Source organism: Drosophila kikkawai, chromosome 2R, assembly GCF_030179895.1.
Source record: "Drosophila kikkawai strain 14028-0561.14 chromosome 2R, DkikHiC1v2, whole genome shotgun sequence".
Taxonomy (NCBI): Eukaryota; Metazoa; Arthropoda; class Insecta; order Diptera; family Drosophilidae; genus Drosophila; species Drosophila kikkawai.
The window spans coordinates 26,668,870-26,683,557 of record NC_091729.1 but is presented as its reverse complement, the minus strand read 5'-3'; the positions used below and the strand labels follow the sequence as shown (position 1 = coordinate 26,683,557).

Sequence of the window (14,688 nt, the reverse complement as noted above, 5' to 3'; positions counted from 1 at the left end):
CTGTGATAATTAATCAAGTAATTCCTTTTTTTCGAGTACCATGTGGCTGGAGTGGCGCATCTACGGCGTTCCAACTAATTTATTATTATATATTCTGTATTGCTAATTGTGTTTTGTCGTGGATTAATTCCATCTTAGGTATAATTTCAACGTTTAAACAATTTCAAGCAAATTTCATTGATGTTTCAACTCAAAGAAGGATGGAGGAGCCTCAAACTCTTGAACGATTAACAGTGTGTGTGTGTGTGGAATAAATAGGTAATATCTATGCAATATTAGTTCAATAACAATGGATATATATGCTGTATTGGGGGAATCTGCCGCTGTTTCACGAGTGCCAGAATTCCCAGTTGTTTTTCTCATTTTTTTTTTTGCCACTCTAACAATGCATTTATTTCATAAATTGACTAGTACGGCTATAATTCATTTAAACATTATACATTTATGCAGATTAGTTTAATACTTTTGTCGCTCATATAGTTCATAATTCATTATTTGTTTTTGTTCTTCCTCGGCAAGTCTGGGAGTGGGAGTTGGTAACGTCGCTTGGCCTAAACAAGTACAAAAAGTGCGCAAAAAAGGGGGATCACTTCATCTAGGCAACTGATTCTTTAAATTAGTTAAAGTAGTTAACGTTTAGTTGGTGGCTTTGAAACAATCAAACAGGTAATACACTAGGTAACGTAGATTCCATGCAGAGTGCGGATATTGCCGGGGGTTCCAGGCCCAATATATTCGAGTATATTTAACATTTAAATACAGCGATTCGGAATGCAATCGGAGTGCAAGACAGCGCGAGCTGGAAGGGTAAAGAAGTCTCATTAGTATCACTCGAAGGACTCTCCATTAGGGATGCATACATCCCTTGTCCACACTCACCCCCTGTGCGTGCTCAGTTGTTGGCGGGTCGCGTGGGCAGCGGCGGTGCATTGCCGCTTCTATTTGGTATCGGTGGCGGACCCCGCCGATTGGGCAGCGGCGGCGGCGGCCCCATTGGCGGCGGTCCTGCTGGCGGCGGATGCCTTGGTGCCGGCACATCCTCCTGGATCTCCTCGTATATATTGCTGGCGGTCTCATAAGCGGTGTCAATCGCTGCCGGTGGCATCTGCTCCTTGGGCGACGGTGCTTGCCGCGTGGGCGTGGATACGGGCGTGGCCTGCTTGCTCTGCATTTGACGTGGCGGTGTCGGCGGACCGGAGAGAATGCCCGTTGCCGGTGCTGCTGGAGCCGTGGGAGAGGCTTTGCCCGAAGAGGAGGTCGAGGAACTGGCAGAGGCCAATTCCGTCGGCGATTGCGACTTGGAGGAGGGCGTATTGTTTTCCATGGCCGGCGGACGTGGCGGTGCCTGCTGCGCCTGCAGTGGTGCCGGCATCAGGGGCTGAGTCAACGGCTGGGCTGGCATCGGCGGCATCGGTGGCTTGGCCGGCTTGGGCACAATGCTAATCACCCCGGCATGGGGCAGGTGACGTGGCGAGTTCTTTGGCGACATGGGCATGGGCGGCCGGGCCGGAGGACGCGTGGGCGGTTGCTTTGGCCGCTGCGGCAACTCGGGCGTGAGGGCTTGGAGGAGCTGCGCCTGCTCCGAGGGATTGGCGCACAGCGGAATGGTGTTGGTGGTGCACAGCTCGATCTCGCTGTCCACCAGATGCTGCCAGTCGCTGGACTTGAGCTCCAGCACCAGCTCCAGGCCGCACACCTGTGTGCTCCGCTTGGCGGCTGCGTTCAGTGCCGACTCTCCATCTCGGAAGGTCACCCACATGGTGTCCTCCACGTACCGGACCAGGGTGACCTCGCCCATCTTGGACAGCTCGGCAATCAGGGCAGACATCACGTTCTCGTCGTAGATGGTGGGTCCGTCCTCCTCGCCCTGCCCAGACCCAGAGTCCAGCACATGGACCACTATAGTAGAGTCCGGTGGCCCCAGATCCCGGATCACCTGCTCAAAGACCGCCCGCCGGCGCTGCTGATCGATCTCCATGATCTCCGCATCAATAATGGCTATCACCGGGCGATGATCGCTCTGCTTCAGCTCCGACCGGCCATAGTGGATAAGCTGGCCGGGATTCCATGCTGAGGGGGCGAAATCTCCTTCTGCGAGGGCTTTCCGCCGGCGCCAGAGTACCCGATCCGTCCAAGCCGGAGCACGCTGCTTCTCCGAGGTGTCGTAGTCGTCACTGAATAGATCGTACTTGTACGTGGGATCGAAGCCGATCTCCCCCTCAAGGAACTCTCCAAAGACATTGCCCGCTTCCTGCTCCTTGCGCAGCTGATCGAACTCGAGGACGGTGGGGAGATCGCCTGTGCGGACGCACTCCTTCAGCTCGTCCTTGTCCATGTCGATGCGGTAGTTGAAGTCGCCGCACCAGAAGACCCAGTCATGCGACTTGAGGGTCCTGCCCATGGGGAAGGCCAGCTTCCGGGTGATCTCCGCATAGTCGGCGTTCCGCTCCGCCACCTGCGATTGTCCGGCCGCAAAGTGGGCGCACACGAAGCACATGGAGGTGCCGTGGAGGACGAAGCGAATGGCACAGGCACCCTTGTTGCCGGTGGCACCGCCCAGGCCTGTCTTCACACAATCAATGGCCACGTCCCGGATGTGCGGCGCATGCTCCGGCCGGATGTAGATGTACAGGCACACGCCCACCAGCTGCTGGTAGGTGAGCAGCACGTAGTCATTGTCCCGCGAGATCGTCTTCTGCAGCTCCTCGGCCCACAGCTTGGAGTTCTCCGTGCTGGCCGCCATGATATTGGAGGCATTGAGGTCCACAATCTCCTCGAAACCAATGGCATAGATGTCCACCGGGTGATCGGCGTGCTCCGACGGATTGTTCACATCCACGAGGGCCTTGGATCTGGCCAGGGCGTGGCAGTCGAGGAGCCAGTCGGCCAGCGAGTCCTTGAAGACGATGCTGCGGAAATGCTTGCCGCCGTTCACATTGTAAGTACCCACGGCCACGCGAGCCAGCCTGGGGCGCACGTACTCGGTGTAGCGCTTGCACAGCTCCCTGAGAACGGTGGTGGGGGCGTGCAGCATGTTCGAGGGCAGCAGGATGCGAGCCCGGTCGGCCAGCTCCGAGCTGAGCGTGGATCCCACCAACAAGACATCGATGGCTTCCTAAAAAGAAGAGTAAGTAAGGATTCCCATGCTCATTATCAGAGACATTCAAGACTCACCTGCTTCGAGTTGTCCAGCAAATTGTTCTGTATGGTCCTGGCCGCCGATCGGGCTCCGTCCATCAGCTTGGAACCGCCCTGAATGGCGCCAGTGCCGGCGTAGATCTTGCTCACCTCGTTGCCATTGTTGATCCACATCTGGCGGAATATCTCCTCGAAGCGCGAGATGTTCTGCTGCTTGCCGCCCATCTTCAGGGCCTCCAGCTGCACGTTGAGCGTGTCCAGGCCCAGGTAGGTTTGGACGCAATTGGTCCTGTCCAGGCAGTCCAGGCAATTGGTGCGTACGACGCCAAACTGCTCGCGAAGAACCTGACCATCGCTGGCCGCATGGAAGACACCGTAGTTGGCCCCGCAAGCCACGATCCTTTCCTTGAGCTTGGCCAAGGCCGAGAAGTTGCCGCCGCGGCACTCCTGGTGATAGTCAAAGACCACATGCGGCACGTCCTTGTGCGCGGACATGCCGTGGTGGCGTTGGAACTCGTTGCTGAGCATGGCCTCGCCCTCCTTGCTGCCGATGAGGGAGCTGCCCAGGAGATTGACTATCGTCTGGTAGCCGTAACGCTGCCGCATCATGCTCATGTGGCGATCGAAGGCCGCGGCCGAGGTCTCGAAGCCCCGCGATAGCTTCACCTTGTGCGATCCGACCTGGACGCCGGGCTGCTCCCAGAAGAGCGGAACGGAACCGCGCGTCTGCACATAGCTGGTCACCTCGCCGTCCACATAGATCACCTGCTCCGTCTCCACGAAGTTGGCCACGTAGCCCTCGTCGTTGGTGCCGCGCACATTGAACCGGGTGCCCGCCCGCTCGCAGCTCAGCCGCGAAATGATGGCCGCCCGGGCCTGCTTGGCCCCGATGTAGACGGTGCGCACCTCCACGGAGCCGCACATGGCCTGCAGCAGCCACGACTGGCAATCGATGCCGAAGCGCATCAGGTGGATGTGCATCATGCGGTTCCAGAAGAACCTATTGTCCGTCTCCTCCGTCTGCTGGCGTCGCTGGGCGCACAACGTGATGTCGAAGCGATGCGGGGTGGCACCGCCGGATGCCGAGGCGCTGGCATTCGTGTGGGCAAAGTAGAAGGTCCCAGAGTTGAGGAGCTTGCGTACCTCGCTGATCTTGTCCTCGTTGGGCGCCGCATTCTGCAGCGAAACGAACGTGGTCTGTGTGATCCGGAAGATCTCCACGTCGCCGATCTTGCCCATGGAGACACAGCCAGTGACGAGCACCAAGAATAGGACGGTGCTCTCGCCGGCGTTCAGCTGGAGGGCACCGAGGCAGCCGTAGGCATCGCAGACCTTGGTGTACTGCTTCCGGATCACGTCGGTCTCCTGTTGGGTGAGTAGGGCCACCGCATGCGACTCGAAGAGGATGCTGTCGCTCTTGTGCCGATGCTCCAGGAGGACGCTGTGCGGCGAGGGGGCTATGGATTTCTCCAGCACCCGAATCACCTTGGACATGGCCATCTTGCTGAGCGGTCTCTAGAGTGAGTGTTTTCCTAGGGGTATAAGGTCTGATCCTTTGATGTCTGCAATTCAAGTGCTAGTGACGACCAATTCCAGTCCAGGGCACGCGGCTAAGACATCTGTGGGAGCGCAGATCGTTAATTGTGGGTGTATTCCAGGGGTATATAAGTGGGTGTATTGGTTTATAATTGTTTTCGCTGTTTATGGGGTATGTGGACTTTATATTTTCCTAATTTTTTATTGCCAGAGAAAAACCCTAAACTTTTTATAAACTGCACAAGTTCTGTAGAGACTGCGTTTCGGTTTTCGAATTATCCTATATTTTTTAAATATGCGTTTTTAGATTTTAGCTGAATTTTTAATGTATTTTTCCTCGTCAGTGTTTTCAGGATTATACAATCTCTCCCTTTCAAACCTGGTTTAAAACTGCGATTAAGGCAAGGTTTAAGCTAACAAAGAGTTGTGAATACAATGTTTAATTAATGCCCGTGTTCATTAGTTTTAACAAGCTTAGCTTTCACATCATTATTCGCCAGAATAGAACAGTTAGCTCTAGCTATCGTTAAATCGTGCGATTTCACTTTAATCACCAAAGAATAGCGGCGAAAATCTGTGGAAATGGGAAACAACCAGCTGCAAACACTTTCAGCACTAAATAAGCACTAAAATATCGGGTGGCCTGTTAAAAATCAATACACACAACTGTTAAACATAAACAAACCGAAAAAAGGCGAAGGAATTTTTCCAATATTTCCGCCTCCCACTCAAGTTCACGCACACACACGTACATTTAACATGCACCGGCGACAGCTGTGCTCTCCCTCGCTCTCACGAGCTGCAGGTGTGTGCGTGTGACGACTGATAAACATTTTCTGCGCATTCTATGGATTTTTCACAATGCAACAAAGTTTTCGAAAAGTATTTCGATTTTCCCAGCACCTTGTGGACACTAATAACAGCTATCAACAGAGTCCTCAATGTTTAGTTTATCTGCGTTAGCCAAAAATGGGAAATTATTAGGGCCCAATACCTTTGTTTGAGAATTTATTGCGAATTTCCGAGAGCTTTGGCGAGTAGTGTGCTCGTACTTGGGTGGCCGAAAAACGGCAGCATTTTCAGCTGCCGATAACTATAACGCTGGTTATCGATTCACAGTGATCGTTATCGACCGTTAAAATGCGACTTGAATTTATAAAACTTTAATAATAGAATAAATGTTCTACAAATTCAAAATTCTGCGCTAAAATAGCCCCTCAAGTGTTATTACTTGCTTTCCAAGATTACGCGGGACACTTGACGATAGCGAATTTCTAGATAGAGCTTATCACCGGCGGGTACAATGCCCAGCTTTGTTAAAATAGTTTTCACTATCTAACAAAAATGCAAATATATCCGTCGCTAAATATATCTAAATCTCCAGCACACTTTTCGCATAGATAAGAAACGCTTTCACTTTCGACCATGCCGTGAGTTGTCCTCTTCCTCTCCGCTGTTTGGATTTCTCCGGCGCACCCTTTTCCGGCAGAGGTCATGCCGCCACTCACGTGCCCGTTGGAAACACGATTAGATAGCTTCCTAGGCACTGGTCCTCCGCGTAATCATAATAGAGAAAACCCAGGAATTGTAAATCACAAAGTCAGCCAGCCAAGCGGGTGATTCATTCGATGTCACCTTATCTGCAGCCCCGAGAACCTATATAAATTTGAATTACACACGAAAGTAAACAAACAAACGATTATGTTGGTCATCATATTGAATTTATTTTCATTTTGTTTCTGTTGACTAGCTTTAGGCTTAATTAATTAATTAATAAATACGCTCTAGCTCTAAGTTCCGATTTAGCTTGGCAAAAACGACGGCAAAGAATTTTATCTAATCGCTCAACTGAAGAGGAAAATTCGAATGGAATGCCGTGCCTTGGGCCATTGATAAGTATTGACTAATTTACATAATTCCGGAGACAGCACTCCTTGTTCCCCCGAACGTACGTCATTCCATTCCGCATTTAATTGCACACATTTTCACCCATTTTTGGAGCCCAAGCTGCAGTCCGTGTTTATGGTTCCACTAATTGTTTTTACTTAAGGCGTAAGCTGCGGCCTTGGTCCACGATCGTCCGTCCTACTTCGCCTGATATGCCCCCTCCCTATCCTCCGCCTATCTGGGAGTCATTCAATTCATAAATATGTTTGTGCCGCCGCCCTGTTGTCATGGCTTAAGTCCATTAAGATAAGGTGCTGCTCTCTGGCACAGAATCGAAAGAATTTTCCGCCGATCATGTGATCATGGAAAGTTCTATTTTAACATTGGATCTAATGGAGCTAATGCTCTCCTCTCCCGGCTGACCTCAGACCAGAGATGGGATCACTTGTAATGGCAGGCAAGGGGGCAAAAGTGCGACGACATTAATTACGCTAAAAACTCGGTGCAAAGGCGATGAGTCAGCTGATGTTTCCCAGCTATTTGGCCAAATCCCCCGCTCTGGTGACTCACTGATAACGAAGAACCTTGCGGAGCGAACCCTGCAATCAATCAGAACCTAATGGGGTTTCTTTCATTCGTTTCGATTCGATTCGATTTATTCAATGGCTTTCTTCCATTCTCGGAGCTTATGTACAGAAGCTGAGGCAAAAACAAAGGGCGGAAGAACCACAAAACACAAACAACTCAACTCAACTTATAACGTAATCATAAACGTAGGAGGCTTAACCGATAACAATATTCAACTAAGGTGCTGGGCCGAAAAATAAATTAAGTAATTACAATTCAAGAAGCGGGGAACGTTCGTTAGTCTAACTATAACGTGTGTGCAGGGGCTGCTGCCCCCACACACACTCGAAACATACGTAATAATTATATACACAAAGCATCGTTAACCAGTTAACCAGTTTCCGCGAAGCCAACAAACTGCGCCTGGCCGGGTTCACCCCAAGCGCCACGATCGATCTTCGATCTGGTTGTCTAATCCCTAATCTAGGTCCGTCGTCCGCGCCACTCTCTCTCTCTTTTTACAGCTCTAAGCCTAGGCTTACGTAGTGACTAAGGTTCAGCTAATAATACTACTAATACCAGACGCTGAGAGTACAAAATAACAAACTTAACTAGTGGCTGCTACGACGCCAGCAGTCGCTGCTTGGCGCCCGTGCAGATCAGCGTTTCCCCCGATGATCCTGATCCCGATCCTGTTCCCGTCGTGGTTGTGGCCACTTCTGGCGCCCCCGCTAACGTGGGCGCTGGCTGTTGTGGCGCCAGCGGGGCGTTGGCTGCATCGCAGGCGGGGCTGTTCAGCTCGTAGGCGACACCGCCCCAGTGCAGCTTGTAGGTGCGGGTGCGCCAGCGAATCGCGGGATTCCACAGGGCGTGCAGGAACAGATAGGGGCCCGTCAGCTCGCGGAACAGCCAGCCGATGACGAACTCGAATTTGTGGAACGGCATCGAGCCGTGCTGGACAATGGAGAGCAGCAGCCAGTCGGACAGGAACCAGCAGAGCACGTGCACCAGGTAGAACACCAGCGGATCCCAGCTGAAGAGCACGGAGGCCGACCACGCGGCCAGGGCGCCCAGGATCATGCACTCGGAGAGCGGCTCCAGCAGTATAGTCGTTGGCACCATGGCCACGCGCAGCTTGGCCCAGCGGATGAGCCGCGCCTGGAAGCTGCCAATGTCGCACAGCCCGCTGTTCTGCAGGGCCGGCTGGCTGGAGATGCGCATCTTCCAGCCGAGTCGCGTTATGTCGCGGGCAATGAAGAAATCCTCCGCCAGGTAGCAGCCAAAGGCCCTCAGGCCTCCCAGCTGGTCGATGACCGCCTTGCGCAGCAGGCACGACATGCCCGTGTGGCAGTTGATACCCAGCACGTCCGCCGACAAGTAGATCCTGCTCTGGACCGTCCCAAAGAACACCTTCTCGAAGGTGGCCGCAAAGCCATCGCGGTCGCTGGTGAAGGGCATTTGGTGGACCAAGGCGTGCTTCTCGGACATGTTCTGGACCATGTCCAGCAGCGTGTCGTCCTTCATCTTGATGCCGCTGTCCGAGATCATCACGAAGTCGTACTTGGCGGCCATGTAGCCGGGATGGATGTTGTTGATCTTCGGGTTGACGCCCACGTCCGAGCCGCCGACAAAGAGCTTGGCGTCCACCTTGGGATACTTGGTGAGGAGCCGCTCCACCAGCTGGATGGCCGGGTCCTCCTTGTCCTCCACGCAGAAGAGCAGCTCGTACAGCGGATAGTCCATCGTGAAGAAGGTCTCCAGGTTGTGCTGCAGGTTCGGATCCACGCCCATCAGCGGCTTCAGAATGGAGACGCCGGGCAGAGGCTGGGCCTCTGTGGGCAGCTTGCAGGACTTCTTGTGCAGCTTGTAACGCCCGTAGCAGATGGCTATCACATGCACCATCCAGGTGCCGAACCAGAAAATCATGAAGAACGCCGCGAAGCCGTACAGCGGCAGTGGTAGGTGCGACATCGCGATGTGTGTGTCCCGTCCCTCGCGGGTGTGTGTGCGGAGTGTGTGTGGCGTGCGAGTGGGGGCTCCCTCGCGAGTGTGTGTGTGCGGGGTGTGTGGTGGGTCCGAATCCCAGTCAGTGTGTGTGAGTCGCTGGGTGGGTGGGCGCTCCTATTCAGCCAGCAGGCATTGGCTGCGGTTGCCGCTTTGCGGTTTGCCTAGGCTCGGATCACCTCTCTATATTGTGTACAAAAACCGATCAGTTGTCGTCCGTTCCGCGCGTTTTCAACATTTTGCAGTTCTCGCGTCGCTCAATGCCCAAAAAAAACTGCTGCCCCAAAGTGCAGTGTTGAGCGGTGTCGTGAATCAGATGCGGAAGTCGAAAAGGGACTAAATAACGACAACGGGGTGGCTGGGCATTTTGCAACACTGTCGCTGGGTTTACACGTCGGCAGTTGGAGGGTGACGAATACTGTTTTATTTATGATCAATAGCTTTTTTCCTATGACAAATAGTTTATAAATAAAAAGTCTTTAATTTATTTCTATTAAGTAATGGGGATTTTATTTGTAATATTTCCTAAGAAATATTTTAACTTGTGTTTTCATATATCTTTCTTCCACATAATTTTAAATCCGTCATTTCAGTGTGCCTTTAAATAAAAATAAATTATTTATTTTACATTTTATATATTATAAATTATATTAAATATATATTTTTCATAATTCACAATCATAACCGTTCAGTGTAAACGTGTAAACGGAGTATGAACCACGGTAGCCAACACTGGTCGAATTGTGCCCTCCACTGGGGAAGCTTTTAAATAATATAATATAATTTTAGCTATAATAATACATATAAACGCACACATAAATGACACCAATGGAATCCTCGTCGAAGGACAATGACGCCGAGGCCGACCCAAGCACAAAGAATGAGGCTCCACCGAAGGAATCCAAGTTGCCGCGGTCCATCCAGACCGCGTTCGACGCCAAATACAACATTGTGGACCTTCAGACGCCGCTGAACGCCTTCATGTCCGGCCAGTACAAGCGGAGCTTCGCTTACCACAGTCTTAGGAACAGGCTGCCCGTGGTACTGACCAACGTGATAGACACAATGACGCGGGAGAAGACGGAGTTAGTGGCCCAATATGGTGAGGATTCGGAAAAGGTTTTAAACCCATCACTTACTGATCATGTTCTTGTCCAGCTTCCAACGACTTTGAAAAGGCGGCGCGGGATGAGCTGAAGACCATCATAGGACTGATTTCGCAGCTGAAGTACGAGCTGCAGACGGACAAGGCCTTCCACAATTTCAAGGGAGCAGGTTAAAAGTGTTCCGCTGCTTTAAGGCTCCAACTTAATCGAAAATCTCATCCTTAGAACCCGACCAGGATGACTGGAACAACTTCCTCGGCGACCTGCCCAGTGGCGAGCGCACCTTCTACCGCGGCTGCTCCCTCCACGCTGAGTGCTACTTGTACCGCAAGCTCTACTCCTTCGTGGAGAACAGCATCTTCCTCAAGGGCTACGATTACTTTGCCAAGATCAAGGAGCAGGCGCTGACCGGCAGCATGGACGACGTGCTGGCCTTAACCAAGTACACGCGTCGCCCCGAACGCACCCCGAAGTTTTTCGGCGAGCTGCTCAAGATCAACCTGTGGAGCAACTGCAACGATGCAGCCAGTGATCCGGAGGCAGCAGCCCAAATGCTGAACCTTAGGGTATTAAAGGACGTGGAGGCCACGAATGAGTATGTGCTTGTCGACCACGCGGCGGAGATTTGGCGCTGCCTGACCACCGGGAATCTAAAGAAGCCACAGCAGGTGGACTTTATTCTGGACAATGCGGGCTACGAGCTGTTCAGCGACCTTATCTTGGCGGAATATATGGTCGAACAGGGAATGGCCACCAAGGTGCGTTTCCATGTCAAGGCGCATCCGTGGTTTGTGACCGACGTCACGGAGAGGGACTTCAAGTGGACCCTGGAGTATTTGAGCCAGCACGCGGACTACATCATCAGTTTGCTGGGCAAGAAGTTTATGCAGTTCCTGGACGAGGGCAAGTTTGAATTGGCCCCCATTTCACATTTCTGGACTTCGCCGCATGCTTTTTGCAGGTGCGATTGGAGAACACAGCGAAGTGCCCCCTAAATAACTCACTTGCTCATTTCTTTCAGCATGGCGCAAACGGATCCCGAGCTGTACAGCTCCCTGCAGCTGTCCAAATTGGTGGTCTTCAAGGGAGAGCTCAACTACCGCAAGCTCTTGCAGGACGTTTGCTGGGCCAGCACTCTGGAGCTGAGTACGTGCCTCCGGGGTTTCCTGCCGAGCAATATCTGTGTTTTGAGGCGGGTCAAGAGCGAGATTGTGTCGGGACTGGCCGAGGGTTCTTCACAGGCGCTAGCCAGCAAGGATCCCCACTGGATGGTCTCGGGCAGCTATGGGCTAATCCAGTTCGTAGACGGAGCGCGTGAATTTGGATATTAGCCGAGAATCTCTTGAATGTACCAAAAATAAATAAATGTTAATTTATTTAGAGTTTAAATATAAAACAAGTAAATTAACACTAAAAATATAAAAAAAGAAAATTAAATAAATAAAAAAAATAAAATGAATTCTGTTCTTTACACTTTGCTTGACAAAATAATAAAGAAGGAAAACAGTTTTTGACTTGTAAATAAAGGCAAAGAAATTTCGATACTTAAAAAATCTCTAACAAGATTTCCTTTTAAAAAATGTTTTTTTCCGCCACTATACAACACTGCAATGCACATTTAGCTGTCTGGCAGCACTGCCTTGTTATCGTTATCGGAAACCGCAGCGCAACAGTAACGAAATTCAATAAACAAATCCCAATTGGAAGCTTAATTTCAATAATAATAACTTATAAACTGCGTGATGTCTGGCGACAAGGATTTCGATGCTAAGAATGGCATAGTGGATGGACCGACGCCCCCGCACACGGAGCTGGCGGCCCTATACAAGCAGTGAGTTCCGTATTGGTCACTAAATATAGCGCCTAGTATATGTAACAACAACTAAGGCCGCACTATCTTCAGCCTTTAGTTCTAATTTATTAATGTTTATTGCAGGAGCTTTGCCTACTACACGTTCCGCGTGCGACTGCCCTCGACCTTGGCCACCATTGCTGATTCCCTGGTCAAGGACAAGGACGAACTGCTGGCCACATATGGAGAGGTGAGTAAAAGCCCCTTCTCCATGACCTTGACGGGGTTACCCCTGCTCCGATTTACTTGCAGGCAGCGGGCGCGGATATTGAACAAACTACAAAGGACGTGCGGCAGTTGCGCGAGGATATACTGAGCAATGGAAGCCTGCAGCCCTTTGCAGAGGGAAAGGGTGCGCTAGTAACACCTCATTTTACTCAAGAGACTTCCCTTTAAGTGCCGAAATTCTTCCACTTCAGATGCCCAGCTGTGGAACACCTTCCTCGACAAGCTGCCCGCGGAGAAGAGAAGCTACTTTGCCGCCTGTTGGCTTTATGCCGAGTGCTACATGTACCGCCGCATCTCGTCTATCTTCCAGGCCACCAGCCATATGGCCCAGCACGACTACTTCAGCCGGCAGAAGCAGACGGCCGCCCGGCTGAGCGTGGACGCCATGCTAGCAGTGGCCAGAGCCACGCGGCAGAACGAACGCAGCGCGGACACCTTCCGGCAGCTGGTCAAGCTGAATCTCTGGGGCAATCGCTGCGATCTGTCGATCACCTCCGGCAAACAGGTCAAGCCCACGGGCAATGCCTTCGACCAGGTCACGGATCTGGAGGAGAAGCTCCTCATCGACGGCACCGCGGCGGTGTGGCAGGCTCTGAACGAGGGCTCTAGCGCGGGCATTGTGGATATTGTCTTCGACAATGCCGGCTACGAGCTGTATACGGACCTCATCCTGGCCGAGTACATCATCGACAAGGGGCTGGCGGCCAAGGTGCGCTTCTACCCGAAGGCCATACCCTGGTTCATCTCGGACGTTATGGAGCACGACTACCATTGGACGCTACAGTTCCTCGCCGACCAGCCGGACGCAGTGCTCAGTGAGCTGGGCAAGAAGTGGCAGCGTCTCACCAAGGAGGGCAGGTTTGAGCTCTCGCCGCTGGAGCACTTCTGGACGAGTCCCTACGAGTACTATCGCATGGCAGAGGTGAATCCAGGGCTCTATAACCGCCTGAGGGAGGCGCAGTTGGTGATCTTCAAGGGCGACCTCAACTACCGGAAGCTGTTGGGCGACTTCTCTTGGGACAGCACCGAGTCCTTTGAGACCTGCTTAAGGGGTGAGTGGGGAAACTTGGAACTTGGGTATATATATTATGGTACATCCTTCGATCCCTTCCAGGCTTTCGTCCTTCGAATCTCTGCACTCTGCGCACCGTCAAAGCAGATCTAATCTGCGGCCTGGGAGCCGGTGTGGCGGAACAGCTCTTTGCCAAGGACAAGGAATGGATGTTGACCGGCGAATATGGCGTCATACAGTTTGCCAGCCAGTGAGACGGCGATCCATATTGTTGAATTGTTGTAGTCCTAGTTAATGTAGCCCAAATTGTTGAACAATTAAAGCGGTTTTGTTGCCTTCGAGTCGATATTTAAGGTTTGTAAATTATAAAAGTCTTTGTTGGTGAATTTATTAAGCAAAGATATTCAACTTAAGCTGAAAACTTAGTTTATTTTACATTTCCCAAAGAACATTAAATTAACCGCCAGATTTCTTAAATTATGCAATACATCGACTTCAGTTTTAAAATTAAGATTAACTTAAATCAAAAAAGTTCTTTCGGTTTGTGAACACTCGTGGTAAACTTTGGTATAAACTAAAAGTGTTGTAAGCTTAATACTTAATCAATCACCACATCTTCGTCAGTTTCGCTTTCAACCTCCTTTTCCTTCTTCGCAAAACTGAGCAGCTTGTTCCTGATCTGGGCAGGACATGGCTTCAGCTTGTATGGGTACTTATCCCGCATTTCCTGCGACAAGTAGAAGCCTTTGTAGTACTCCCTGGCATATTCACTTTCCGATTTCCCTTTTTGGTTATCGCAACGCAGCATACGCTGGACGATGTCCGGAAGATTGCTCAGATAACGTTTAAAAAGTTTAAACGAGACGGGATTTCCGTGGGTTTCCTTGGCCTTACTCTCCTTTACTGGAGAATTTTTCAATTGCTGCGACAGAGTGATTGTTGGCGGAACAAGCCCCAAAGATCGAAGATGTGCATAGCACATCTTGGCGGCACATGGGGACTGCTGTTTAGAAGGAGAGATGGATTAATAATTCAGATACTCTTCTTGTATACTTTACCGTAGTTGGCGTCTCCGCTGGTGTGCCCGACCAACAAGCGGGATCGACTCCCATGCCCTGCGCAAGGCTCTTAATGAATAAAATAAAATCTTCGCGCATCTCCTCCTTCTCGCGCCTAAGCGCATCGTTTTCTTCTCGGAGGCTTTGGACAAGGTCCAAAAGCTCCTTCTTTGTTTGCAGATCTTTTCTTGATGCCATCGACGCGGTTTGAATGTGAATGTGAGACAGAAATCCGAAATTACAGCTGTAAAACTCGATAGTAATATCGATAATATCGATGGTGGCGCGATACCTCGATTT

General features: G+C 51.2%; 6 protein-coding genes across 9 annotated transcripts in view; 3 read left to right on the top strand and 3 right to left on the bottom strand.

Annotated features, from left to right (window-relative positions):
- The window catches only part of LOC108085134 (outer dynein arm-docking complex subunit 4), a 178,414-nt gene that overhangs the window by 7,985 nt on the left and 155,741 nt on the right, over positions 1–14,688 (top strand). The gene's annotated exons all lie outside the window — the stretch shown is intronic.
- On the bottom strand, positions 48–5,743 carry Synj (synaptojanin). Of its 3 annotated transcripts, none has more exons than XM_017181721.3 (4): positions 5,669–5,743; positions 3,175–4,757; positions 880–3,115; positions 48–799 (listed from the first exon to the last, which is right to left on the bottom strand). In XM_017181721.3, exons 2-3 carry the CDS (start codon positions 4,636–4,638, stop codon positions 893–895), a joined length of 3,687 nt encoding a protein of 1,228 aa, XP_017037210.1. In that variant the 5' UTR covers positions 4,639–4,757; positions 5,669–5,743; the 3' UTR covers positions 48–799; positions 880–892. The 3 variants fall into 3 exon arrangements, with proteins under 3 accessions (XP_017037210.1, XP_017037212.1, XP_070140077.1); XM_017181723.3 differs by lacking the exon at positions 5,669–5,743 and adding an exon at positions 5,360–5,405; XM_070283976.1 differs by lacking the exon at positions 5,669–5,743 and adding an exon at positions 5,054–5,076.
- GlcT (ceramide glucosyltransferase) lies at positions 6,374–9,447 on the bottom strand. The gene has a single exon (XM_017181738.3). It carries the CDS (start codon positions 9,097–9,099, stop codon positions 7,750–7,752), a length of 1,350 nt encoding a protein of 449 aa, XP_017037227.1. The 5' UTR covers positions 9,100–9,447; the 3' UTR covers positions 6,374–7,749.
- Positions 9,952–11,697, top strand: LOC108085093 (damage-control phosphatase ARMT1). The gene is made up of 4 exons (XM_017181567.3): positions 9,952–10,234; positions 10,291–10,407; positions 10,464–11,199; positions 11,260–11,697. The coding sequence occupies exons 1-4, from the start codon at positions 9,952–9,954 to the stop codon at positions 11,567–11,569; spliced, it is 1,446 nt and encodes a 481-aa protein (XP_017037056.1). The 3' UTR covers positions 11,570–11,697.
- On the top strand, positions 11,809–13,676 carry LOC108085211 (damage-control phosphatase ARMT1). Its single transcript, XM_017181740.3, has 5 exons — positions 11,809–12,069; positions 12,175–12,280; positions 12,343–12,442; positions 12,510–13,370; positions 13,433–13,676. The coding sequence occupies exons 1-5, from the start codon at positions 11,981–11,983 to the stop codon at positions 13,582–13,584; spliced, it is 1,308 nt and encodes a 435-aa protein (XP_017037229.1). The 5' UTR covers positions 11,809–11,980; the 3' UTR covers positions 13,585–13,676.
- LOC108085212 (uncharacterized) lies at positions 13,694–14,626 on the bottom strand. 2 transcript variants are annotated; one of them, XM_017181742.2, is made up of 2 exons: positions 14,389–14,626; positions 13,694–14,330 (listed from the first exon to the last, which is right to left on the bottom strand). In XM_017181742.2, exons 1-2 carry the CDS (start codon positions 14,584–14,586, stop codon positions 13,929–13,931), a joined length of 600 nt encoding a protein of 199 aa, XP_017037231.1. In that variant the 5' UTR covers positions 14,587–14,626; the 3' UTR covers positions 13,694–13,928. The 2 variants fall into 2 exon arrangements, with proteins under 2 accessions (XP_017037231.1, XP_017037230.1); XM_017181741.2 differs by having other exon boundaries at positions 13,694–14,333; positions 14,389–14,625.